Source organism: Homalodisca vitripennis, chromosome 3 (assembly GCF_021130785.1).
Source record: "Homalodisca vitripennis isolate AUS2020 chromosome 3, UT_GWSS_2.1, whole genome shotgun sequence".
Taxonomy (NCBI): Eukaryota; Metazoa; Arthropoda; class Insecta; order Hemiptera; family Cicadellidae; genus Homalodisca; species Homalodisca vitripennis.
This window is the reverse complement of record NC_060209.1, coordinates 26,298,802-26,326,209: the sequence shown is the minus strand read 5'-3', so window position 1 is coordinate 26,326,209 and position 27,408 is coordinate 26,298,802. Positions and strand designations below refer to the sequence as shown.

The 27,408-nt window shown below is 31.0% G+C and overlaps 1 protein-coding gene across 1 annotated transcript; it reads right to left on the bottom strand.

Annotated features, from left to right (window-relative positions):
• Positions 1 to 8,495: 8,495 nt before the first annotated feature.
• On the bottom strand, positions 8,496 to 27,072 carry LOC124356701 (nuclear RNA export factor 1-like). Its single transcript, XM_046807863.1, has 13 exons — positions 26,836 to 27,072; positions 21,359 to 21,548; positions 20,672 to 20,792; positions 19,744 to 19,830; positions 17,423 to 17,527; positions 16,208 to 16,346; positions 14,756 to 14,952; positions 13,093 to 13,202; positions 11,119 to 11,155; positions 10,444 to 10,845; positions 10,144 to 10,311; positions 9,710 to 9,897; positions 8,496 to 8,935 (listed from the first exon to the last, which is right to left on the bottom strand). Exons 1-13 carry the CDS (start codon positions 26,891 to 26,893, stop codon positions 8,836 to 8,838), a joined length of 1,902 nt encoding a protein of 633 aa, XP_046663819.1. The 5' UTR covers positions 26,894 to 27,072; the 3' UTR covers positions 8,496 to 8,835.
• Positions 27,073 to 27,408: the final 336 nt, after the last annotated feature.

The window sequence follows — 27,408 nt, the reverse complement described above, 5'->3', positions numbered from 1 at the left end:
AGTTAAGATTTGGAGGCAGCTAACATAATTTATATTGTGGGATAGCTGCCAAATGTTGTATAGGGAGTGCCGATGGCCGAGCGGTCTAAGTCGTTGGACTTTGGGTCTGAGTTAAAGATAACGCTGGTTCAAATCCTGTCTGTGACCATTGCACTTTTTATCAGTACCATCGACCGTGTACTGTATCGACTCTCCCCCTTATTCTGTTTGATAAAATCCTCGCACAGGCTAGTGGCCCTTGAGGACGGACAGAATGAGGCTTAAAAGGGGATCGGCTTCTCTGTAAATAAATCTTGCACGTGATTAGTGAAGAGTATTCAGTCGAAATTCCTGCACTTGCTTGGATTTAAGCCCATTAAAAAAAAGGTAATGAAAACCCTCATTGCAAATTGTGATATTAACATTTTAATGTAATTTCTTAAAATTATTGTTAATAAACCACTGTAGAGCTAAATTTTTGTTAAAATAACAAATGTATCTCTTCCAAACTGGGTGCTGTTTATTTTTAAACCACAAATGAGTTCGATATAATTTTTAACTTGCCGCCACTTTATTTAGATTAAGTTTTTGATGCTTTTTAATCACGGGCTAATATTTTGAAATTTTGAGTTGCATCTATTCTGGAAAAAAGGACAAAGCCCAAACGTACTTCAAAGCAAACCTAAAGTTGCAGATGCAAAAGATTAATTTTTCACTGTTATAAATGTAACTGTAAGACTCTAAGAACAAAAATGATATGGAAGTAGTAAAATACCATTTCTTTATGTTCTTTTTTAAGCCAGAAAGAAGTGTAACAAGTTTTAGTTTTCACTCAAGGATTATTCTATTACATTAAATTATTATTGTTAGTGGAAATTATTTCCATACAGAGATTAACTTGTAAGACTGATGTGTTTTTTATGTGCCACATCACCTGAACAAGTTACAAATGGTTGGCTGTTATGTTGTTTCTTTGTTTTAAAGAGCTTATTGTGTCCATATATTATGGATCATAGTAAACAAAGTATGTTCATAAAGCACTGGGAATTTTCATGTTTTGAAAAAATATTTATTTATTCGTCTAAAAAGAATGTCTAAAAGTAAGTAATTAGTATTAATGTACGATTGTCCAAATTTCATGTACGAACACACACATAAATATGGAAAAAAAGTATGAAAAAACATGTTCTAAAAGTCAGAATCAGTTAACATTTCACCCTTACATACTTGGAATTTGAAATAGGGTGTTTGCAGTAGCTATATTTCACTATGGAAATTTTCCAACAAAAATCCTATAATAAATATTCTAGTAAAACTGATGTCCAACCCTAACAGGGAAAAAGTTCTACATTATGGCATTTTGTTGTATACCACTCCTAGTTATAAGTGGTAAAAAGTTGAATGATAGGTAGTGTCGGGTTATTGTAGGAGGCAATGAAGTTATCTGTTTTTTGCGAGTATCTAAAAAACCATTAGGTATAGGCAAACATTTTATAATACAAAATTAATAAAAATTTAATTCTTAAACTAAAAATTCATTTGTGTGGTGTGAAAAAAGTTTACGGAGATATGAAAGGAATAATATGTCAATATTTCCACATATATTGACATATTCTAGAACTTGATATAAAATTGACAAAAAGATTTAAATGATTAAAAGTGTAGATGATCAATCACTAAAGAGTTTGTCACCAAACTCGTGGATTGGTTTTTGGTAATTACAGACTAAATATTGTTTTGTGGCTTTATTTCTTACAGATAACATGTTTTTGCTATCAATTGTGGCATTTTCATAGTTGGCTGTAAGTTGCTTTATTCTTTCTTAATATCTTTGGATTTGTACAAATAAACTTCTTAAGTTCCAATACTTATGCAAATTTGTGTGTGGTATTCACCCTTGTTTGAAACTAATAAAATAGGGAGTTATAACCAGAAAATGGTGTTTCAAAACATAAGATTTTTTAACATTTTTCTGGGGGAGGGCCTCCATATTTTTCTGAGCTCCCCATAAAAAACTTTGTTCTGCCACTTCTGATAAGATTACAAGATGTGTTCAAAAAGTAACAGGAATTTTTTAAGTTTCAATGGTTTGGAGAGTTTGTTAAGATTTTTTATTATTTTGGTATTCATGCTCTTGAAGAATAATAAAATCTCCAGCTGTATTCATTACTTTTTCAGTGTTAGCTGCTGACGTGTTTTATTAACTATCAGCAATTTTCGTTTGTTAAAAAAATGGATTACAGAATTTGTATCAAATTTTGTGTGAAAAAATAAATCAAGTGCGGGAAATGGTCTATGATGAGTCTGCTATGAGTAAAATAAGGGTTTACAAGTGGTATAAATGTTTCAAAGATGGCTTTGAAGATATTGAGATGACGAACACTCCAGCACATTAACAACCGATGAAAACGTGAAAAAAAGATATGGTTATGAATGATTGCCGTAAGATGATCAGAGAAGTTACTAATATGATGGCTTATGCCATGAAATTTTTTCAATAAAAACAGTGGCGAATGGAATTTGCTCAGTAGTCACTAAATGAAATCAATGACGATGCAGAATTACTGAAACATGGGTTTATGGATGACGTCAAAACTTCATCTGAAATTCTGGATCACCAAGACTGAAAAAGGTGCAACAAGTGCAGTCACTATGTGCTTCCGTTTTAATGGAATAGTGCATCATGAATTTTTGCCACAAGATCAATCAGGAGTACTATCTGCAAATTCAAAGCTGTTTACGTGAAGCAATCCGGAAAATCACCTGGATTTGTGGTAAAACAATCCATGGCTTTTGCACCACGGGAGTGCTCCTTCTCACCATTTATTGCTTGTTTGTGAATTTTTTACAAAAAACAGTACTGTAACGATACCATAGCATCCATAATAATCCCCAGACATGGCTTTGTGTGACTTTATTTTCCTTTAAAGAGATTCTTAAACGATCATCGCTTTACAAGCATATGAGAGATTAAAAGTGCATCACTGAAAGAGCTAAAGGCTATTTAAGTTTGAGAATTGAAAAAAGCTTTGGTACAATATCTAATGGAAACTATTTAGAAGGTGACAACATCAATCATTACTTTTTTAACAATCCATTACAACAGAGACACTGATACCTAAGTTTCTGGAGTGAAACACTTTTAAGGACTAAAGACAAGTTCTATTCGTAATACATTTTGAAACTTTTATCCTTTAATAAAAGCTAAACCCTCCATTCTTTAGCAGGGAGTGTCACTTTAGGTTTGAATGTTTTGCGTAATTTATCAGAAGCCGTGAACAAGATAGGTAGATGGGCCAATCAATTAGTAAAAACCTTAATAATGGAAGCCTCCTATTTTCTGGAATACTTTATGTCAGGTTCAGGTAGGCTGATTCCCGCCAATGATAGGCAAACATCGTGTAGAGTAAGACAGGAAGTGGTAAAGACTTCCAGGCCCAAGTTCCGTTGTTGGGATTCTTTGAAATTATATCTAAGTTTTTAGCTTAAATTATAATCTCATTAAAGCTAGTTAGGTTTGGATAGAGGTAATCAAGTGGCGGATCAAAGGTAGATAATTAGTCCTCCAGAAAAGTGCCCCTCTTCTGGTCATGACACCATGCTCCTAAATCTTAAATCATGAAGGCGGACTCAATTTAGGTAACATTGTCTGATAGTGACTCTATCAACATTTCATTCGGTGATACTGATTTTGACCCAATGTTACGTAATACCAATAAAATTTAGAAAATCAGGGTAGTTGTAATTTCTGCTTGTTTCACAGTTAATTATGAAATCACACCTGAGCCTACTACTCTTTCAGCTCAATTGGCACCTGCACATAGCATCTAAAAACATGCGAATTTTCTTGTTTCCACACTTGTAATATTTTAAAAGAATACTGAAATAAAGTTAGTAAGACTATATTTTACTTTTCTTATGCAGAAAAAATACACTCATTTCATCTGAGGTGCAAGTTTTGAAAATTTACTTGGTATTCCACTGTAAAAGAGAAAAATGTTTTTAATTCCAGGGTTCAAAAACCGCTAAACAAAATGTATGGATTATATTTAGAAAAAAATATATACGGAATACAAAGTCTCGAGATCTAACATTTAACCTAGATTCAGATTTCAGGTGTAAACTCTCACCCACACTAATTATTAAAGTATTCTGTCAGGATCAGTACACAACGTCGACTCATCGAGTCCATATTCGCTTTTATAACCATGAAGAGAAATAAAACACCAAAATAATATATAAAAACAGTATATTTTTTATACTCTTTTATTCTTAACATTAAAATAGAACACATTTTTATGAAAATTCTTTCATATTTTAATGAGATACAATTAACTCGTATAAAACAAATTACAACGGAAACGAAAATCTATTTACACTTGAGAAGGTTGTCAGATTTACTTTGTTAAAGAGGATCAGTGCACTTTTGGTAACAATTGTTACACAGGTAAACTACTGCAGTGGCTAGAGTTGTTAGCAGCTGACATAACCTATGCTGTTGCCATTGTTATTTCAATCTGTAACAGAAACTCTTAGCGAGTCTGAAATTGTCCTCATTAATGATTTTAATGATTTTATGACATCAGCACATTTTATACCAACTGCTAATAACACTGGCCACAAAAAACACTAAAAAATACATTCTACACTAAAATATTTTAAGGTAAACTAAATATGATCTATTTCATACAAAATGATTTTCATTAAATAGTTTTACAGCAAAATATTACTATGATAAAAAAACTACAAAGAATATGTATATCCTCTTCTGGTCCTTTTATTACATTTAATGTATTGGTGAAAATTAAACAGAATCAAAAAGAGCAATTTTTATGTGTGTATAAATTATCAACACATTTTCATCGGACCTAATTTGTTCGCTAATACTTAATTCAAAGTATCTACATAGTTTTAGGAACATCTCAATATGATTGTTCCACATAATATATTCACTACAAGCTTAAATGAGTTGTACATTTATAAATAGATATCAAAATAACTGGAACACTTATTTTGTTAAATATAATTTATTACTTATTGAAGTTATTACTGATAAACTACTACACTATTATTCTTAACTCATAAAATAAAATGGTTCTAAAATAAGTATATATATAAATTCTATTAGAGAGATAGCCCATGTCGGACCTTAAATATTAAGGAATTATAACAGCATAATTCAATAAAATTGCTCCAAATCATTTTCTTGAATCAACTAGAAAAAAGAATGAATTTATCTACAAAATTAATACAAAAATAATTTACTAATGAATTACCTTACAAAACACAGTCATCTACCACTTGTTTGTCTTTTTAAACAGAACTTTGTTTTATATTACCTTGACAACTTATTATTATTATTCAATCAAATTCACTTAATTATGGTTTCATAATTAATATGTTTAAGTAATAGAATATTTATACTATTCTGATGATGCAGACATACAAACTTTGTACAGTACATCAATAAGTTATGATATTAAAGATCTTTTCATATAACAGGACACTTATGAAATTTTGTATTTTGAAATAAAATCAGAAAATTTTAATGTGGTCTATAAAACAATGATGAAAAAGGAGGAAACACACTTTAAAACCTTGTAGGCCTTGGAATCCCCAACAGACAAGATAAAACCATTTTTCTGTTATTTCCTCTCAACGTCCAACTTGAGCTTCACTTCTGTGAGCACCATTGGAGCAACCAATTCCTAGAGAAAGAATTCCTGTAAACGATTTCCTGTAGCAACCTTCCTCTCCCAAGGCCCTTCACCTTCGTATCTTCACCTTCCTACCTAACTCTCGGTGAAGGACGAATTCAGTTCATCCTCAAACACACAACTTGCTTCAAATGATTCCACCATGCTTGGTTCTTTCTTGCATTTAAGCTACCCATTGTTCTTGCAGGACCATTGAATCAAAATTCAATGTACATCCACATTTTGATTGCCCATCAACCCTCAATCAAACTTGTTCTACTACTTACTTAAGCAAGAAGTAAAATTTAAAGTAATAAAATTTTTAAAATAAACAATACAAAATATGGAAATCAACACAATTTGCCATTAAAAATTTCATAAGTGTCTTGTTGTAATTATTATATGTTGTCCCTGACATTTCACGAAGAAATCTAGTGGAATTGTTTCTAGTCAGGATTTTAATATTGTTGTAAACTGATCTAGCAGTAAAAACTTGAGCAGAAATTTATATTAAATCGGTAGAAATTACAACATAATTTCTAGTAAAACGATTATATGTTATTATTTAACTAATATAGCTAATAGTATCCAAGCTTTTTATCAACTCAAAAGAGTACGTTATTTTTTCATGCATATTTTAGCCATTAGCAACAATGCACTGGTTTTAAGTTTGATAAAAACACTTGTAAATTGCATAATTTACATTAACAGTAAACCACACAAAATTATATCCACTCTACATTCCAAATCCTCTTGTCAGTATGTTAAAGAAGCATAAATAAATTTTTTCATTCATGTGTTTCTAAAGTATATAAATAAGAACTAAAATATTATTGATTAATTCAATATTTATAAGGAATTTAACAATTCAATGGTTATTTAAGGAACGTAAGTTACACAGAATGAAAAGTCACGATTAGAAACCAACCACAATGTTTAAATAACTATTTGCTATGTTTGAACTACAGATAAGGCCGAAACTGATAAATAAATCTGGATTGTAAAGCAGAGTAACCTAATGTCATGATTTGACTAAATATTATTCAAAAAAATGTTTATAAATAAACAAAAGAATGATCTGAAAATTAATGACATAATTAAATTATTTAGAAAAGCTGTTACATATTAATTTATGCCTGAAATATTGCCAGGTCGAGTTTTTGGCCGTGTGTCGCACGGTTCCAGTCGGACCATGTTCAGCAAATGTGCTTAAAAATCAAACTGCCATGAATCATATTTGTTTAATACGCGATTATATTCTTACTAGTATTTTGACCGATTTATGGTCATCAGCAAAATATTTCGGAGCAAATCTTGGAAAAATTGTCATTATTTTTCGTTTAAAAAAGTACTTGTAGAAGCACATTTGATGCACATGGTACTCAACCTGTTAATCTTAAAAGTATAAAAAATTTTGCTAGTTTTAAAAATATGTTTTAAAATTACAAAAAGACAATAAATTTATTTACTCTAAAACTAAAGCATGCACTAAAGATGACAAGAAGATTCAGTCAAGTATTTTAAGTAATAATTTTTATATTACTTTTTATTTTCAGATCATTTCAAAATTGTCACTATGATTCAATATGTGATACTAAATATTATATATATATATATATATATATATATAGTATATATATATATATATATATATAGGTGATGAGGTGGTGATATAAATATCATCACTACTAATTTGAAGATATTTTCATCGATTACAAAGTGAAATATATTGGTTATTCTTCACTCCCTTTTACTATTTTGATGTAGGCCTGACTGTATCTTCTTGCACTATTTGCTAACCAATATGATTCAGTAATTCGCTGGTTTAACTTAAGCATAACTTACTTAACTAATGCTTAGCTTAACATAATAAATTGGAAAATATTGAAAACATACCTAAATCATTAAATTGGTCATAATCATCCTAACCATAATAACCTTAAAATGACACAAAAAATGAAAAATAAGTAAATATGGGAATTATATTCCAGTTGAGAGTTTAAACAAAGTTATTGATTAAAGTAAAACATGGTAACAAAAAAATGATATTTTTTAACTCTTAGAAAACAGTGCATTAATGGATTTTGTTTATTCTTAACACATTAAATTAGTAAGTAACATATACAATCAATTTTTTTTTAATTTAAGAAAACAATGTATTAATGTTAAATTTATTCTTAAGAAATTACACTAAAATAATAAAAATAATGTAATATTTAAAAGTGCATTGATCCTCTACAACATAGTTTTAAAACATTATCACATATGATTCTGATATTTACAGTTTAAAATAATTCAGTAAGGAAGCTTATGGTGATCAGTTTAACTTTGTATATCTATAAGAAAATACATAACGTTAGGCACAGAAATTGTTTGCTTTCCAATTTTAAGAAAGGTGTTCATAAAATATATAGGGTACATATAAGCCTAATACTATTTTAAATTGTAATATTGGTTGTGTAACTGATAAGGGCATGTGTGTATTGAAAGTGGTTTATCTATCACCTTTAAAATAATTAAGAAGTATACATTTAAGTTTGAATAAAACTGTATACTCCAAAATGATGTAAAAAAGTTCTTGATTTTGTGTCAATCTAATGACTTTATCGTAATAGACATTCTATCTTGTTTTCAGTTATATTTAAGTATTGCAAGAACTTTAGTAAGAAAAATTTATCTTAAGAGCTTTAATATTTTTACGTTTATTGAGCTAAACACTTTTTTTGATCCACCATAACTTCCCTACTTAGAATCCTCTTTTAACATTAAATTTTAAATTTTGTAAAAAAAAATGGATTAAAAAGATGATAAACAAAAAGATAAACTGTAACAAAATGTTTTATGCAATGAAAGCAAAATACAATGGAATGTAACTACAAGAAAGCAAACATACATTACAGCATAGTTCTGCAATAATTATGCAGAAGACAATTTGTGAAAACACAAACCATTGGATAAAGAATAACTGACAGAAAATAAATAAAACAAGACATATTCTACATTGTACACTTTATACAAACCTAAGTCTACAGTTACAACTAAAAGTTTCACTTAAAATAAATGACTATTTACACAGATTATCCCAAATTGATTTACTGTAAGATTCTCCAATAGGAAAATTACAAAAATACAGTTAACATACGAAATTTGGGTTTATACTTCATTTAATGAAAGCCTCGGCTGGAATTTTCCCTTGCTTCTGAAGTTCACTGAAGACAAACGCTGCGCGGTTGAAGTCCCAACCATTCTCGCTTAGACACCTTAAAAATTAAAATCATTATAAATACTTCAAGTTCAATTTAAATTTTTTACTTGAGTATTAATTTCTCAATATTACAACAATGATTCATTCATTTAACAACATGAGATCTTTTGAAGATTAACAATCAAAAGTTGATTGATCTAAATTAGCAAGTGCCAGTAAGGATTATGAACTTCGAATATCCTGGGAGAATTTGAGAAGCAAAGACTCTTATATTAAAAAATCCAGTACCTTGAAGCGAAATTTACAAAAACCTCAGTTGCAGATATCGTATAATGAAACAGAAGAATTATGAACTCTCATTGCACCAGAATTCGTTGAAATTATCCGTGGTAAAAGAATAAAGTGAGGATAATAATTGAACTTGTAGATATTCTGGACAGTTATTAGATTAGATTAGAAATACGAGGATCATGGGCTGTGAACAAATTCCACACCAAAAATTTTCATGATTATTTGAATTACTTTTGATTTGCATTATATTTCAATAACACACGCAATATTAAATTCAAAATATGCAAAAACTATGTTTTTATATTAAAGATTTTGACGTTATAGGAAAGTTAATGAATTTATTAGTAGCGTGCAAAGTGTTAAATGCTAATTACACACTAAGAAGAAATATAGAAATTTACATCCAGCGCTCTAAGTGTTAAAGTTAAGCAACCACTAATATTTGCTAAAATTGATGGTAAATTGAGTTAAATAATGGTATTGAGAAAAGTAGTTTTTGAGTCTAGATAAAGCCTAAAAAGGTAATATTCAATCTTACTTCTCAGCCCATGTGAGGTTCATTCCAGACTGTGTGGCAAGAGTGGTGACCATTTGCTGCTTAGTGGCGATGTCCACTTCAACTGGCACTACCGCTGGTACCACTGCAGGGACTGGAGGGGGTACCACAGGGGCAGTGGGTGCAACGGGTGGGGGAGCAGCTGCAGTCTCAGCTGTTTTGAATGCTCCCTGTAAATCACAAAAATAATCAAATTTGCTTCAAAATTTTGTCGAAAAAATAGAAAAATTAAATTATATTTCTAAACTTCACTTTTCTTTGTCTTATCATTTTAGATTTTCCAATAAATATATTGAGCTAAGTCAGACGAATAGAATATTTTCAGATTTCATTTGAAGAAAAACCTACTTTAAGAAAAACTTTAAAAATTTTCTGAGCTGTTCATGTATTTTTACCAATTTTTATTTCACACCTACCTTGACTTGGTCTGAAGTGGCGGGCGTGATGTGGAGCAACTCATTGATGATGCAAAAGCCTGAGCCGACAGGAACGATAACAAACGAGCGATGGAACGATCTCAGAGGATACTTCCTCTCTCCCACTTCTCGGAACACTCCAGTCACAGTTAACATGATAATTGATGGCTGCAAAATACAATTTCAACATCTCATAACAATTTTAAAAACCATGGTTTATCACGTTTTGTATGCAACTGAGTTAAATTTTGAGAAAATAACTTGCACTGTATTTTTACAGATCATGGATATATTACTCACACTGTAGATGGAACAGTCGACAGTAAGCGTTGCGGGATCGTGCTGAGTTTTAGGCAGCGACGTCAGGTACGCTAGAATGTTAGCTCTGCCACGTCTAAGCAGCCTTTTTCTCTTCTCGGCGTTGTTGACGACCAGGAGATTACGACTGTCCTGCAGGTACGGTGCCATGGTGTTGGTGGCGGTATTCTGATGAGAGCAGGCCAGACTGAACTGTGCGTCCTCGTGGTACGCATCTAGTAACGGTGCACGGGTGTCGCTGTCATACAGACTGTAGTACTGCTGGAGGAATGGCCTGATCACGTTGGCTGCGGCTGGGTCACACACAAAACTGCCCTGTGATTGCACCAATGCGATCTCCTCCTCTACGTTGAACGTGATCATGCGTGGCACTTCAGTTCCGTCCTATAGACCACAAACACTTAACGTTATTCACTGTGTACAGTCATGAATATTTAAGTGTTCAAATTTATTTTGATTTCACCAATTTATTTGTGTTAAAAATAACTAATATGCTTGCGTAAATAACAAAAATTGTGTTTAAAAAAGAAACTCAAATCTAAAAAAAATATTTTTTAAAACACATTAAGAATTGTAGTGACCACTTCTTTGCCACCTTTCACAGCTAACAAATTACAGGTACACATAGATTCACGAAATGTAGTAAAAGTTACTTACCAGCTTGATCACTTTCTGAAATCTCTTCTGAACCTCCCTAAAACATAACATTGCACACAAGCAAAATGTCAACAAGTGTAAAAATGTAAAAATACTTTATAATGACAACTGGCATGAGAAAGAAAAATTGTAATAATCATTAAAGTATTTGGTTCCAAGTCAAGTAAAATATTGTTTAACTGTGAAGCAATTTTTGAAAAAGAATAAAATTTTGGAGTTTTAACAAAAAATTTTCTTACAAAAAAAAATTAAAACTTCAATTTCTCAACATTAGGTTATATTACATCAGCTTACTTTTCAGACATTCAACCATTTCAGACAATAATTTATCTTTCAGGAACACAAATAAATCAGGTAACTAATAAAACACAAGAATGGAAGAAACACTAAGACCCACAAAATTGTACAAAAAGAAAGTAGTGTTAGTAATATAACCAAAAAGAAGGTTTCATAATTAGAACAGATCCGAAAGTTAGAATACAAAATACGAAAACAAAAAGGAAGCAAAATAAATTAATGGACATGAAGATGGTCTGCCGAAGAAGACAGCATCATCTGAAACATTCAACAATAACTTTATTCCAATTTGTAACCCTTACAAAGTCAGTCAGACGTTAGTTCCCCAAAGAAACTCATAATTATTCGGACGTTGAAAACAACCAACATTATACCTTTGTGTATTACTGTAAATTTAATAACATTTCTTCAATTGATACAAACATACTACAGTTCTGATTATTGGTTGTCATTAGATTGACTTTATAAAATCTGTGGATGTGTTTTATTTTTTCACCTTTGTATCATATAACATATAAAAGAAGTAATTTTCTAATGGCTATAGTAGAAATGTCATCATTTTTGGCATTTCCATAGACTTTTACTTAGTGATGGGTGAAACCTGAATCTCAAATCAAACATTTTGTTTGTTTAAGTATGTTTTATAGTGATACAAATCTATACAAATAAATGTTAGGTATAGGTAATTCTCTGTGTACCAGCACTAATAATTTTTTTTTCATCAAAGTATAAAATTAAAAAGAGGCTGCAACAGTAGCTGAAGACTTGTTGGTGCAGATTACAAATCTGCAATAAAAACTAAAGCAACTAGCTTTTTACAACAGGTTACTTTAATTTGTTTGATTTTCAGGATCTGTCATAAAAACTGAAATAACAACAAGAGAAATAAAGTTATTGTTTCATTATTAACCATACTGAACACCTGGATCATCATTTGTGATAAATAAACTATGACCCACACATAGTAATGGTAACTTACACAGCTGAGGCTTATAAATTACAGGTAATTTTGTACCAGCTAAAATACATTTACATACAGTAAAGGTATGCTATACCCCTGGACAGGGGTTTGGAACAATTTTACGTCTACTTTGAAATGAATCTAAGACTTAATAAAAATGTAGGGTCTTCCTGCCCTTTGAATTATCCCATAAGTTTCAGAAAATCAAATTACAGAGATACTAGAATTTCCTCTTTAAAAAATAGCTATACCCACAATAACTTGAAAGTGGGTACTATAAATACATACTATAAATTTTGTTCTACAAGAAAAATAATTAAATTCAAACTTTAAAAAAATATAATGTTCAAAAAGAAACATACATACTACATACACAAAATCTATGGTGTAACTTCAGAAATTTGGTGTTCTAAAAATTTTTTAAAAACATTTGCATTTAGATGTAATGCACATGTAAATCTATGATAGACTCAAATGAATATTGATAAACTTTGTGAGCACAAAATTATTAATTCATAAAAAGTAAACCACATTTATATGGCTCGTACAAACATTTCATATGCAATATCTCATTTTCATTTTAAAATGACATTCCAGCTTCGTCTCAAACTCCTGGATTGTCATTTGTGTAAAGGATATGTCTAGTAGTTGTCACAACTAAAGTGGCAGTACTGCACTGCCCGAGGGTGTAGTGTTAACCCACGTCCAAGCTATACCTGATGTAAGACTCCTTGTCCCGAAATAGATCACACAAAGGGTTGCCGTCCAGTTCTAGTTCCTCCACAGATAAACCTTGGAACGAATCAAACTGGGACATGGACCGAATCTGGAAAACAGAAACAGGGCTAACAAAAAAACCACAGTTTTACATCAATATAGTACACATTATTAATTCTTATATTATAGGAATTTAGAGTCGGATTTCTTTTCAAAGATGCCTTAAAATAAGGTACCAATTATGTAACCTTTCAATTAAATTTGTAAACTTTTGGGGTATGCACAATTTAACTTTTTCAAATTATTTCTTTTTTTAGGATGGGCAAAAACTTTACTAAATATGTTTAGGTGACGCATCATTTTAAAGAGTATTTATTGCAGAGTAAGAATTTGCTGGTTCTATTGTTTAATTTTTCCAAAATACAGGGTTTTATGTAGACCCAATTATACATTTTTATAAATGATCAAATATATTTTGAACTCAAACTTCACTATAATAATTCTATTAAATAGAGCTTAAATCTTAAAAATTTCGAGATTTAAACCCAGAACCTCCAGTTTTGGAACATCTTGTTTCTTACATTGGAGTGCCAATCTAGCTTGTGTGCAATAATCAGATAATTTTATTTTGCCCCACCATATATATTACGCTTAAAAATCTCAAAAATTCCAAAATTATATTTTTCAAACATTTATAAAAAAAAACCAAAGATACATATTTTAAACTTCTTTGCGTAGTTTTGGAAAATATTCTATTATGTTCTACTGTAAGTGAAACAAAAAAAAAGAAATAAAATACATAAGCTAATGGCTTATGTATTTTATTTCTTCAACTAGGAATTTCAGCCCTAAAAAGCTGATATATATATACCATTTTGTACAAATTTGATTGTATACTTTTGAGGCATTTTAAAGCTATTAAGATTAGTTTAACCTAAATTTTACAACAGACTTTGCTGTAAATATGGTGTAGGTGTTTCATTACTGTAGTCTTTCACATTTGGGACATATTTAGTAATGGATAACGACTGTTAAATCTATAACTGGCCATTGCGGCTGAATAAAAACAGCCATCTCTTTAAAATAGAAAAACATTTTAAAACCCTGTTTTAAACTGCTAATTCATATAGGGTTAACAAAAAAAATTATATTTTTTAAACATGCTCACGCAACCTGAGCATATTTTTCTGGGTCATTTTATATGGATTGAAACCCTAGACGAAATTAATTTAAATAGACTCCCTGTATGTGAACCTTGAAGGGGTTCATTTCGTTTCATTATAACAAGTCTAACCATTCTCTACTATATGTTATTTTTTTTTTCCCTTGGGGCGGCCTACTGCCATGCACTTAAGGACACTTTATCTGATTGTAGGACCATTTAGGACACCTAGCTCCGTTAATAACTTTGCAATAGACATCTGAATAGATAATTAGAAATTATTGTTTTTAACCAGTTAGAGTGGCAACATCAACTAGTACTTCTGCGTAGAGTAAAGTAAAGAAACAAGTGCAATATATGTGCCACAAATAGTTCATCTTAAGATGTTGACCACACCCAGTTTATGATCCCAAAAAGGTTTTTCACTGTGAAGCACGATAACTTAGATCATCCGCAGTAAAGCTACTGACTACATTAACAGAAATGGTGAAGATCCTCACATTATTTTTGCCAATGTGCAGTACTTTGAGGTTGGGTGTGCTGGTCTTCAGTATCTTGAGGCAGTCTACCGCCGTCAGCTTGTTTTCTGACAAGTTGAGGGCCAAGAGGTCTGGTATACTGTCTGCAATAATCTGTATTGCCGCTGTCATCACATTGGTTCGATTCAGTGGGCAAAAGACATCCTCCTTTGTTATAACTGGAACAGACCATATTATTATATTAAACTTTGATATTCTGATAAAAAATTAATACTAAAACCATTTAAAATCACTTAGTAAAACTCAGAGTGAAATTAACTTACATGTCTAATTTGACAAAGTTCATTCCTTTTTTGGATTTCAAATAATTAACATTTTAGAACAAGATATAAAAAGAAAGTCAAACCCACCATTGAAAATGTTGTACCCATCTCAAGAGTAAAACATACTTCCGAATTTTGTTCCTGTCACCTTATAATAATAACTAGGGAAATATTTGATTTTAATTCCTTGGAAGAGGTTACCACGACTAGATATTACAATTTTCTCTCCACAAATAGGATTAAAATGAACATTCTTTGTTTGAAGTTTGTTTTTGACAATGGAAGGATTGTTGGTGAAACGGGAAATTTCCGGACATTCGCCATCGTTCAGTGATACAAAAAATCAACTACAATCTAGGTTAAAATTAAAAAATCATATCAGAGCATTAAGATACATTTTATGTGGCTGGTCGGTGAGTGCAGACCCATTGTGATCTGTATTTTGTAGTTCAGTTTTAATAATTAATGTTGTGTTTTATTAAGTGCATGTTTTAGAGTTAGTTTGTAACATGGAGTTGACACACAACATGGTTGTCGAGATTCCTGACTTATGTGTGTCACAATGCTCTGGTATGATTTATTTATTTTACCTTAGATTATAGTTGTGTTAGGTTAGTTATTCACCTGAGAAGAGGTCAGATTGCAGATCTCAAAATGTAGTGTTACTTGTATCACTAAAAAATGGCAAAAGTCCGGAAAAATTCCTGTCCTCTTAACAAATGAATGATATACATAATAATAGATTATTAATGCAGATAATAACTAATAACACTTTTCAATCTCTTTATACAATATCACATTTTTCCTCCTGAATGTAATCTTTGTTTGCCTAATTGACACCACCAAATACGAGCAGGTGCCAATTGTTTCTTGAAGGCAATGATAACCGCAGCGTTTTTCGCCCCTAATAAAAAAATTTTTTCCTCCTGTGTAGTTCCTTTACAAATCTGCTTTAATAAGTCGAAATATGAGTTACAACTCTCAGAACAAAGTTTAGAGTTCCAGTTATTCAAATCCCTCTTGTTTTGTTATCCAAAATGTTCGTGAAAACCTTTTTGTTGAACCTCTTGCGTTTCTATTATGTCCAATAACCTCTTAATCAAAATTCCAAATCTACATATAACCAAGAAGCCTGGATATCTCTGTTTACCTGGATCAGTATGGAACTTGCTGAGGTCCAGAGCCTTATTGACAGCATTGTAACGGCTGGCCATGGCTAGCTTCATCAGTGCCCTCATACTGTCGTTGATGTCAACCTGAGGTATGTTGGCCCTGACGATCAATGCCAACTGAAACAAACAATATAATAGTATAGTTCGTTTGTAAATCTTTAACTTGTAGTTCCTATTTCTTATGTTTTTATCTATGTTCATGCAGTGATGCATGTTTGTTTCATTTATGTGCGGACGTCTGCTTCTCAGCGGTAACAAACAAGATACTCTCCTATGTTTATTTAGCTTCAAATTTGTGTTACTTTATAAATATTTAACAGATAAAGAACAACCATTTAGCATATTATATTCTTAGTTACTATTTATGATTAAAGAGAGCAAAAAAAAACAGGTTTTAACATTAGAATGTAGATAGTATCTGCATTACATTTACTGATCATGCATTTGTATAGCCCACTTAACATTTAAAACAAAAATTAAAGATTGGTTGATTAGTTAAGCATTTAAACTGAATTTGAAAATGGGAATTTCTCTTCTGTAAAATTTTAATCCAAGATCTTATGTAAAAATGTGTTTCTTACTTGAATGTTTATATTTATTTGAGTTTTTAATGTATTTATATGTTTTAAAAATAATACATCTATTGTTATACATTTTAAATGTAGATATTGTAATTATTCAAGGTAATGAAAAATCAGATACCCTTGCCAAAATAGGAACAAAGTTCCTAATGGTAGGGTCAGAGCCGGGCTGTGGAGTAGCTTTCTCCTACAGCAAAGCTCGTTAAAAGAATGATTGGGAATAGGAGAATAGATCCTTTAACTGGAGTGAGGCCTCAGAATTACGACTATCAAAAATGTGCATCCCTCCTAGATCATAATAAGAATATAATGATTGTGAAAATTGGAAAAAAGTTAATCTTCATTTTTAGCTTAGAATCAAATATAAAATCTGAAAATGCATAGCCAGCCCAACCTTTATGTTATACCCTGTATAAATTTATAAAATGTTTTATAAATAAGATATGGCGAATTGTGTAATAGTAAGAGTCCACTTGCCTACTACATCAAAGTAAAAGGTTTCTACAATATTATGTATAGACAATTTATGTTTATTTCTTTTATTTTTCGCAAAATAGCATTTAGGCCTACCTTAGATATATAAGGAATCAGAAATACAGATGTTATTCTTACCCTCCAACTATCAGAAGTTGTGATTTTTCTGTCTGCGTACAGAATCTGTTGTGCTGTCTTGTAGTCGTCTACATAAAAACATATACTGTCTCCTTGTGTCTTGTACTGAAAAAATAATGGTCGTATTTGTAGAAAAAGTACTTATTTTAAATTGATCTTACAGAACATTAAGATTTCATCTTATCAACAATAATAATCAACTTTGATATATTATTTAATATGCTATTATTGAATATAAAACGCTTTCTTGAGAGCCAGCTATTGTAAAATAATCTTGAGTTTTTTGCCCTAACTCAGCTTTACGCTTTTATTTTTAGTTGCTGCATGATAGGATATCAATAGAAATATAAAAAAAAATAATCAATAGCACTCCAACCGCATTTGTCATATATTTTAAGGGTTATTTGATACAAAAAAATTAAACTTTGATATAGTTCATTGTTTAAATATTCAAAAAGTATAAATTTTACAACAAAAAAAGGAAGAAAAAAAACCGTTTATGAATATTAATTATATCTTTTGAAATGAAACATTTCCCATAATGCTGAGGTAACAAATAAGGGAGTAAAACTGAATGAGATCTAACATTTTTCTTATAGAGAAAAAACTGAAGGTCATTTACTATAATCGGCTCTTAAATGTACTTAAGCCTACATCACTATTCTCCTTCATCCATACATTCAACACACCGACTCCAACTTCTGAGTGACAGCTTCAAATTTCTGCGCCTGATTTATTTTATTCTTAAGTCACAGAAAACACACAATTAGCATTGTAGCTTACTTTTAAAAAAAAAAGCAGAATTATCATAATTTTTAATTGTACTTTTAATTTATAAACATTATTTTGAGTCAATTATAATAATTTACTTCTAGGTTAATTATACAAAGGTTTAGAGAATTAAATTGATAGCTTGAGATTTCAACTTAAATATTCAAAGAAAACAAATATTTGTTACATAGAGAAATGTAGTATTCATCATTCCTGCCCTTAATTCTACAGGACGAATTATACTTCATATTAACCCATTGCGGATCGTATTGTTTTGGCGTGCGGGCACCAGCGGGCGCGAATCAATTCACGGTCAGTGGCCGCACGAACAGCAATGGTGCGCCACATTGTATCGCTCCCTATTGTATACTAGAAAATTCAACTGCGAAGGTATTCGTTCAGATGGGAACATGGGCCTGCTGGGGTATCCGTGATGTAGGAACGATAATACGCGAGCAAGGTTACGGCGTGGCAGGGATGATGTCTGAATCATAGTCTAAATAAAGCGGCTCAGTCAAAGCGATTACAACATCCGGGCCATTGTCTAGAGTAAACCCGCCAACATGTACGTCTGCGTCTTTTATTTCTGTGTCACTAACCTCAAAAGTATTATAATAACAACTGAGGAAAACACCCAATCAGAAGCGCTAAAAAGCAGAGAGTAAACTCATATGAATGATTTTTCAACTTCGACATACAACTGCGATCTGTAGGATATTTATAAAACTTTTGAAAACTCTAAACGTAGACCGTTGTTAAACACTCTTAGTAGACAAGTGAAGACGATCGCCCGATCTATCAGACATTAACAGAACTATTTGGAGGGAAATTTAAAAGCAGACCACTTTTGCGACCTGAGCTCGTCACCGTTAGGCGGCGTTAGCCCAGCTCGTCAGTGATCCGCTGGGTTTAAGCAATTTTCTCTCTAACAAGGTAGTCATCCTATCACATCCAAAATTACAGTTTTATATTTTATATACAGTAAAACTTAACTATAAAAAAGGCTAGTAGTTTAGTATTTTTAATAATTTTTGTTCCGATGGTAATTAAATACCATAGATGTTAAAAAACAACATTTATTGTACAAATATTAAAATATAATTTTTTAAAATTTGTTAAAAAAGAAAAATGATATTATTTAAATTGTAACAATATTACTGTCATACCAAAAAAGTTAAATTTTTGACAGATGTTAAAGGTTTTATTTCGGAAGGGAAATTAGGTGAAATATAAAATCACAGACAATGGGCATTTTAGAAGACAGTTAAAACTCAATTCTATTTTAGTCAATATAAAAAATTAAAACTGTGCAATGTAACAATAGTTTTTTTTTTACTTATATAAGAATATTATTAGCAAAATAGAATATTAAACATTAACTTGCAATAATTTACTGTGTTAAGCTATATGTAGCAGATAATGAAGCGATAACAATTTTTGTGAAGATAATAAAATTTAATTTGACTACTTGGATTGACTATTTATTTATTACAACATTCAATACTTCTATGTGTGCACGAGGAAGCAACTAATTCTACAACTGTACTTACACCATATGCTGTCAATGTGAAAGGCTTGATGTAACTTTGGATGAGTCCCAGCAAATAACTCCGTTCATACTTATGTCCTTCTGGAATCTGTTCAAGTAAAACATTTTGTTATTTTAATGTACAAATTATCAATCAATATTAAAATGAGCAAAATCATTTAGTGTTGTGTATGACTATAAAACAACAAGGATGATTATAGTTCAAAGTTAGACATTGGAGGGGGACCCCTCCTATGCGTGGCTGCTCAGATATTTGCTTCTACACAGTTTCTTTGCGAGCGGTTAATCTACGCTTGTATGAATTTAAACTTAATTCACTTTTGTTCCTTTCTGACCATAAGATGGAAGTTAATTACACTAAACAACCTAACAAATATAAATAAATAAATAAGTTTAAGTAACATTTTGATCTGCATTGCTCGATTCACCAATTATTATTATTACCAATTACTTGAGTATTTCTCCGTGTTACAGCATTGTGTTGTGTTGTGTTTAAGTAATATCTAAAATGTAATAAACATTTTTGAAATAAAATGACTAGGTTCTTGTGTATTTAGTATAAAGGGTGAATAGAATGGTTGTTTGAATATAATGATGGTAAATCAACTGCATAGGGTAAAGAAATTTTAAAAAAATCTATATTTATGAATAAGATAAGAAATCATTGATGTTGAGAGGAAGTAAGAAAACATTTTGCTCATTCACACTGTAGAGTCTGGAGCAATGAAACGTTGTTTATGAAGTACTTTGTAAGCCTTGCAGTTGATCAAATGTAAACATGTGTAGATTTATATAACCATTAATGGAAGGTTACAGCTGGCAGTACTTTAATTCAAGCACTGGAATTGTACTGGCTAATGATAATTTGTAAACTAATGAATTCTGCAATGGTTCTTACAACATCAAAACAAAACAATATGAATACTTACCGTGACTTTGTACCACTGTAATTGACTTTCTGGGAGTTTTCTACCAGGTACCGGAGAATCTAGTCTGGCACCACCTCTCCTTCTCTTGGAGTACACTCCTCTCATTTGATAACCTCCTTGACTGAAAAATCACAAAAACACAATGTGTTATTATGTGTGTGAAAAACTCAAAAAAAGAGGCAATCATTTTAAGAATCAAAATAGCACACCTTTGTCAAAAGGTTTGTAAATCTTTCCCCGATGGATTGGGGAGATGGGTAAACCACCCCAAATACACTACTGCTATATTACATTTATATTTGTGGACATTTATAACAGTGTTCAATGCTATAAAATACATACTTTATAGTTCTATCTTCTATATCCAATAAAGATAACTATTGTTCTAATTAATTGATTTCTCACTCCATATAATCAATTAGAGAAGAATCAATTTAACCAATACAATGGATTACTTATGAATGAATCTTCAAATAAATGCATTTGAAGTTTAGACACAGTTTTCTATACTTTGAAAATAAGTAGAGATAAACAGTTTAAATGTAACAAATACTGTTCATTTTGCTAGCTATCTTCAGAAAGATGCAAAACTCACCCAAAAAGATTGAAAATTTAATTGGAGGAAACTGGAAAAAATTGTCAATATGTGAAAGTTAAAAATTAACTAAAACTTGGTATATTACTTACTATCTACCACGGTGGTAATTTCCAGCATCATTTCCAATCATCATTTCCACATCATCATCGATGGCAAGTGCAGCTCGCATTTTGTCATCTCTACCTCTTTGACGATAATTTTTAAAACGGTTGTTACCATAATTTTTGAAAGAGACTCTCCTTGTGCTCTCTGATGTAAAAGGTACCCGGTCATCATGTTCTGAAATTAAAGAATAAATGATAAACCACAAATAATGAGTCAATTAAATAAATCCTATAAACTAATCGACTAACAGTCATAGTCATAATGACTAACTGCATCCTACTAACTTAAAACATAAATTGCTAAATAAAAACCCAAACATCTTGGTTTTAACAAATCTTAAATAATTATATACAATCCTTTTTTAAAGCAGAATGTGCTTCAAAAATAATAACAGTACACAAAAGTATACTAGCGACAACATAATCCTAAAATACTAATGGCGAACTACTACTACTACTACTTTCAATAAAGTTGTGTTGACAGCTTTCATGCAATATCTTGCTAATTATTTATACATTTTAGACAATGACTGTGATCATATATTGAATAAATATTATTAGATTTCTTAGTACCTGACAGATATTTCAGTACTTACAAAAATGCCACCGTATTGTTATAAGGTATGCACGAAGAATGTCACCATTTTTGGCAGATTTGTTTTGTAACATTTTTAACTTTTTCTTAATTTACTATGGGGAATTAATAAATGAGGTCTTGTTATTTTTTTTACCAAACAATGGATTTGTATTTATGAAAAATACCCTAAAAAATTATTTAAAATGCCTAACTCTAATCCTTACACCAAAAAAAGGAGGATATTAGTTATGCCTTTTTATATATAATTGAGATGGCAACTGGAAGAAGGGCTCATAGTATAATAGGCCCTTCTTGGGAACTCAAACATTAATCCTGCATTTTTAAATCTATAACCACGACAAGATTCTAGACAGTATCTCTATCCTGTCAGCTGGTATAGATGTTTAAACAGGTGATGTCATTAGCCCTTTTCTGTAAACGACAGCGTTATTGGATAGATTTATTTTAGCTGCGTTGTCTTTTTAGTGTTATTTTTCATAATCTAATATTAGTTTTACTATTTACAATATGAATTCTGTTCAGAATAATTATATAACGAAAAGTGCTGCCAAGAAAGGAGTTACGTATAAATCAGACCACTAATAATACACGGAAACAAATGAATTAAGGTGTAAGAAACTATATGGAAAATGTTGCCCAATCTAAATATACAGGCAGGCTTATTCAAGTCAAAATATTTTCTAACATCACTAAATTTTGTTACAAGAAACGTCATAATTTATTTTCAAATACCGATCAAAGGCAGGTACTTGACACTTTTTGGATTAGTCAATTAAAAAATCACAATATTTCTTTGTATCGGAGTGTGTAAGAGCACAGCCAGCTAAAAAACATCAAGTAAGCTGTGAAACAAAAGTGTTGGGAATACTCTTTTAAAAGAAGGATAGAAAGTGCCTGAGTAAGTGGCGTACATTTATAGTAAGTTTGCTTAAATTATAAGTCAAGTCAAGCACATTAGTGTAGCGCAGAAAAAAAAATACTGATAGTGACACATTTGAAGAAAAACACGGCCATCACGAGAATAATCCCAAAAAACTTAAACCACCAGTTTGGGAACTTGCATTGAACCACTTAATCCATCCCCAGTCACACAAGTAATTACAATTCAAAAAGAGTAAAAGTGTATTTTTACAAGCCACACTTATGAGTAGAAGAGCTGTATGAGGAATCCAAAAGATATTTTAATGAAAATACAGGGGAACATCTAACTATGGCTTTCAGGACGAATTTTAAATTTTTAAGAGAAACTAATTATACTTCAATAAAACCTAAAAAAGGTCACCTGCAGTTTTTTTTTTCAGAGTGTGACCAAAAACTTGTTTCGAATATGAATGATGAATGAGAATATTAATTGCATAAAAGAAAAACATCAACAATTTTTCTCTCAAGCGTGAATTTATTGATCAGGCTAAAATAAGTGATGAAATTAGTCATAGAAAGTTTGTATACAATCAAACTTCATGATTACCTAAACAAACAATTTTACAAAAGATTATTGTGTAGCTATATATCTTCAATATTAAATGCCATTATGATGATAATTCATGTATGTATAGCCTACATTGGAAAAGCAAACATAGCAGACTACGTACTTATTTATCAAAGAAATATAGAAACTTAGGAAAACTGTTCTATTTAATGCTGTAAAAGGGCAAAATAAAAATGCCACATTGCTAGGAATTTTTTAGTTGATGATAAAAAATGTATGAGGAGAGTAGGCAATTTTATGAATTACTTTTCAATGAGTGTTGCTGTGTAAACTTGACCTATAAATATTAAAAGTTAAAACATTTCCTGTTTTAGTCAGGGTATCCAGCCTCTTCAATCATGAAGTTACTGTACAATTCCCATATTTTCAAGTAGGCCTACATATCTTTAAAGGTCCAGGATGATCGAACAAAAAATTGTATTCCTCTTTTAATTATGTTCTACCTAATTTTGATTTGAAACAAATATGAAGCACTAACATTTTGTCACAATGACACTATTTGGTTAAATTTAAATTTATTTTGAATAAGTGAGGGTTTTAAGAAATAAATGTACTGCCCTATAACACTTTTAATCAGCACAAATACAAAATCGAAAATGTATTACACTCCATAATTTAAAACAGGAGAGCTACATATTTATAGTAGTAAAAGAAGTTTGATGACACTGCATTTATTCTGCTATCAGTATTTCTAATATTACTTAAAATATTATTTAGAATTAAAAATAATTCTAGGTACAGGTCTGAATTATATCTTTCTTCTTCAAACTAAATCTTAATAATAGTCCTAAATTTATATTACATTTCCCATAAGAATGACGCCTTACAAGATACATTTAGACAATTTTAACATCCAAAACTTTAATCATAAACAAATAAATTGTTAATAATATGGGTAGGGTATGATAAGCGGACCCGGTTTTTTATATCGAAATTGGCAAACGATATTACTTAATCATAACCATCAATATAATCAAACGATCGATACGGATTAATTATTTTGAACTATTAACTTAAATAATCTATATATCAACAGTTGTAAGTTAAACACTCTAAAACAATACACGTAGGATAATATTTCAATTTTACATAAGTAATTCTGATTATTAAAAATGGCAGTCAATTTTAGAAAACTACTCGACGTTGCTTTTTCGTGGCTTCAACATGTTGGACTCGTACCGAAAAACCCATTAAATGTGAAATTTGTGGGAAAGTGTAACTGTGAGAGGAGTAAATATGGTCGTCTTCAGTTTTCGTAATTTTGGTTATAATAATTTGTTTGATCACCGTAAATATTGAATTCATATTTTAATTTAAAATATATGATTGTTATTGAGGACTAAAGGTACTTTTATATCGATTGATAGTCTAATAGGATTTGAGATGCGAATATTAGGTATCGATGACTATATTCTTAGATATAAAAAACCGGGTCCGCTTATCATACCCTACCCATAATATGGAGACAGTAACTAACGAAGAACTAGTAGTTAACTAACTATGATTGATGTAACTTAAAAACTAAGTTCATTTGACCACAGAACACTCAGGTAAGCTATCGGGAGCGATGGTGAAAATCGTAGGTAGGCTATCAAGAAGCACGGTACACAAAAATAAAAACACATTTTTACTTTAAAATTATTAAAAAAAAACGAAGCTGTTTGTGATTTCCAACCCCTAAAGCCATATTTAGTTATGTTCAGGAGAGTGAACAGAATACTTTCAACGTTAAAATTTTTATTGGCTACTCCAACTGTTAACTGCACTGATACCGCTGATTCAATTGAGATGGTGGCTACTATCCTATCCGGCTACAGTATAATAAGAGGCCACCACCACAATAGAATCATATTTATGATTAGGCTATCTAAACTATAGAAACAAAAATGTTGAGAATTATATTATATTAAAACCCATCTATGTTGTGTATCTATAAAATGTAACAAACAAAACAGTTTAAATTTTAGTTACTTTTTACTGTTTTTAAAGATATACTATGATTCTATTGTGGTGGTGGCCTCTCATTGTACTGCAGGCAATACTAATAAATTCTTCTTATTTGCCCAGAAAATATAATACTGTATGTGTTTTTGAAAGTATTTAAGGTATTTATTTACAATACCGTGACCATGGAAAATGGACTTTTTTTCATGGGTTGGGCATTTATAGCCTAGTATTATTATCACAGGTGCATATAAACTGGGGGGAAAGAATATTATTGTATTATATTGATGCCTTTCGGGCATTATTGCGTTAAGGAGCACGGGCATCACGTGATGTGGGATTCGACTTTTGCAAGCTCGACTTAATTTTTTTTCTAAAAGAGCAAGCAGTGCGCAGCGGGCAGGCATCGTTGACAGGATTAACGTACTAGTCACTATCATTTCAGTAACTTATCACACCTTAATGTTCATTGTAGTACTTTCCACACCGAAAACTGAAGTCCCCAAATTCGTTTACAACGAGTTTGTTGCCACACTTCCCATTACCACAACGCCTAGTCCGGTTATAAGCCCCGTGGTTTACATAAAATTGCAAAACTCCATACTCGTCTTTACGAATTGCTTCCACGTAAGATAACGAACATCCAACACAAAGGTGTGCCATTACCACTACTGAACTAGGAGGTTTAAGAATAGACACGGAGGAACAAAATAGTTCAAAATGGCATCCCTTCTTTATTTGAGAGAGCCGCAGAGTTAGGTATACGAAACTGTCCAATAAGGAGGTTAAGAATAGACACGGAGGAACAAAATAGTTCAAAATGGCGTCCCTTCTTTATTTTAGAGAGCCGCGGAGTAATACCAAACTGTCAAATATGGATAGTGTTGCCAGAGGTACTGTCAAAAACAGAGTTTTCAGAGAATTTCAAAAAATTGTAACTCCTTTGATTTTCGTTGCCGATGAATTTTTTCTTCACTATTGTTTTCAGGAAAAATTGTAGTTTTCAGGAAAAAAAAATGAACATACCTTTCCATGGTCACGGTATTGTAAATTGATACCGTATTGAATTAGTGTAACAGTGAGAGAAAAATAATAAGTAGCCTAGGTCTGTAATTAATTAAAGTATACAAGATAACCTATAGTTTATTGTATTAACTCTTGGTAGACCATTTGAAACCATTTCTTCATTTGTAAAACTCAACTTTGATATTAAACAGTTTTCTAAGGAAAAAGAATCTAATTCTCTGAGAAAATCCACTCTCTTCAACCTTGAAAGCCTTGTCAATGGTAAGTTAAATAAGCTAACTTGTGTTTATGTTCTTTTTAATTTGAAATTTGTAATCTATTGGAATAGTCTTGATTATTTTATTCGTCGATTCACAGTTAGATCTAAATAAGTTAAGACTAAATCGAAAATAGCATCTTACTTACCATTATGGCCATAATAACCCATATTTTTATTCTTCATTCGGTTATTTTTATTAGGCATCTTGAATTGTCACTACTAACTCACAAGAACGACACTATAATTAGCGGTATAGTTAATTTACTAAAAGTTCAAAATTCCTGATGTAAATACAAATGGATCAGAATAAATAACAACCTGAGTTGTGTTACGAAACAACTATGGCAGACCAAGTTAGACAAAGACTAGACTATTGCCCTTCTTTCCTCTGCCCTGTCGCTGACGTGGGACTGGAGGGGAGAATTAGGATTGGGAATTCCAGATTGAGGTAGGGAATTGGCAACACAATTTTCATAGTTAAAAACCATATAGGAACAAACATTAATTTCTTGCATGAATCATATTAAAATATAATAATGAAATAATACACAACTTATAATCACAGAATATATTTTTTTCACAAATGCTATTCCATTATTATAAAAGTCTGTACTCCGCTAACATGTTTTGTTATTTAAGAAATACTTGTTGGTTATTTTTTAGGCAGCAGAAACAATATTTTTCATTTTTTGGAAGAATGGAGATTTTAAAGAACGTTA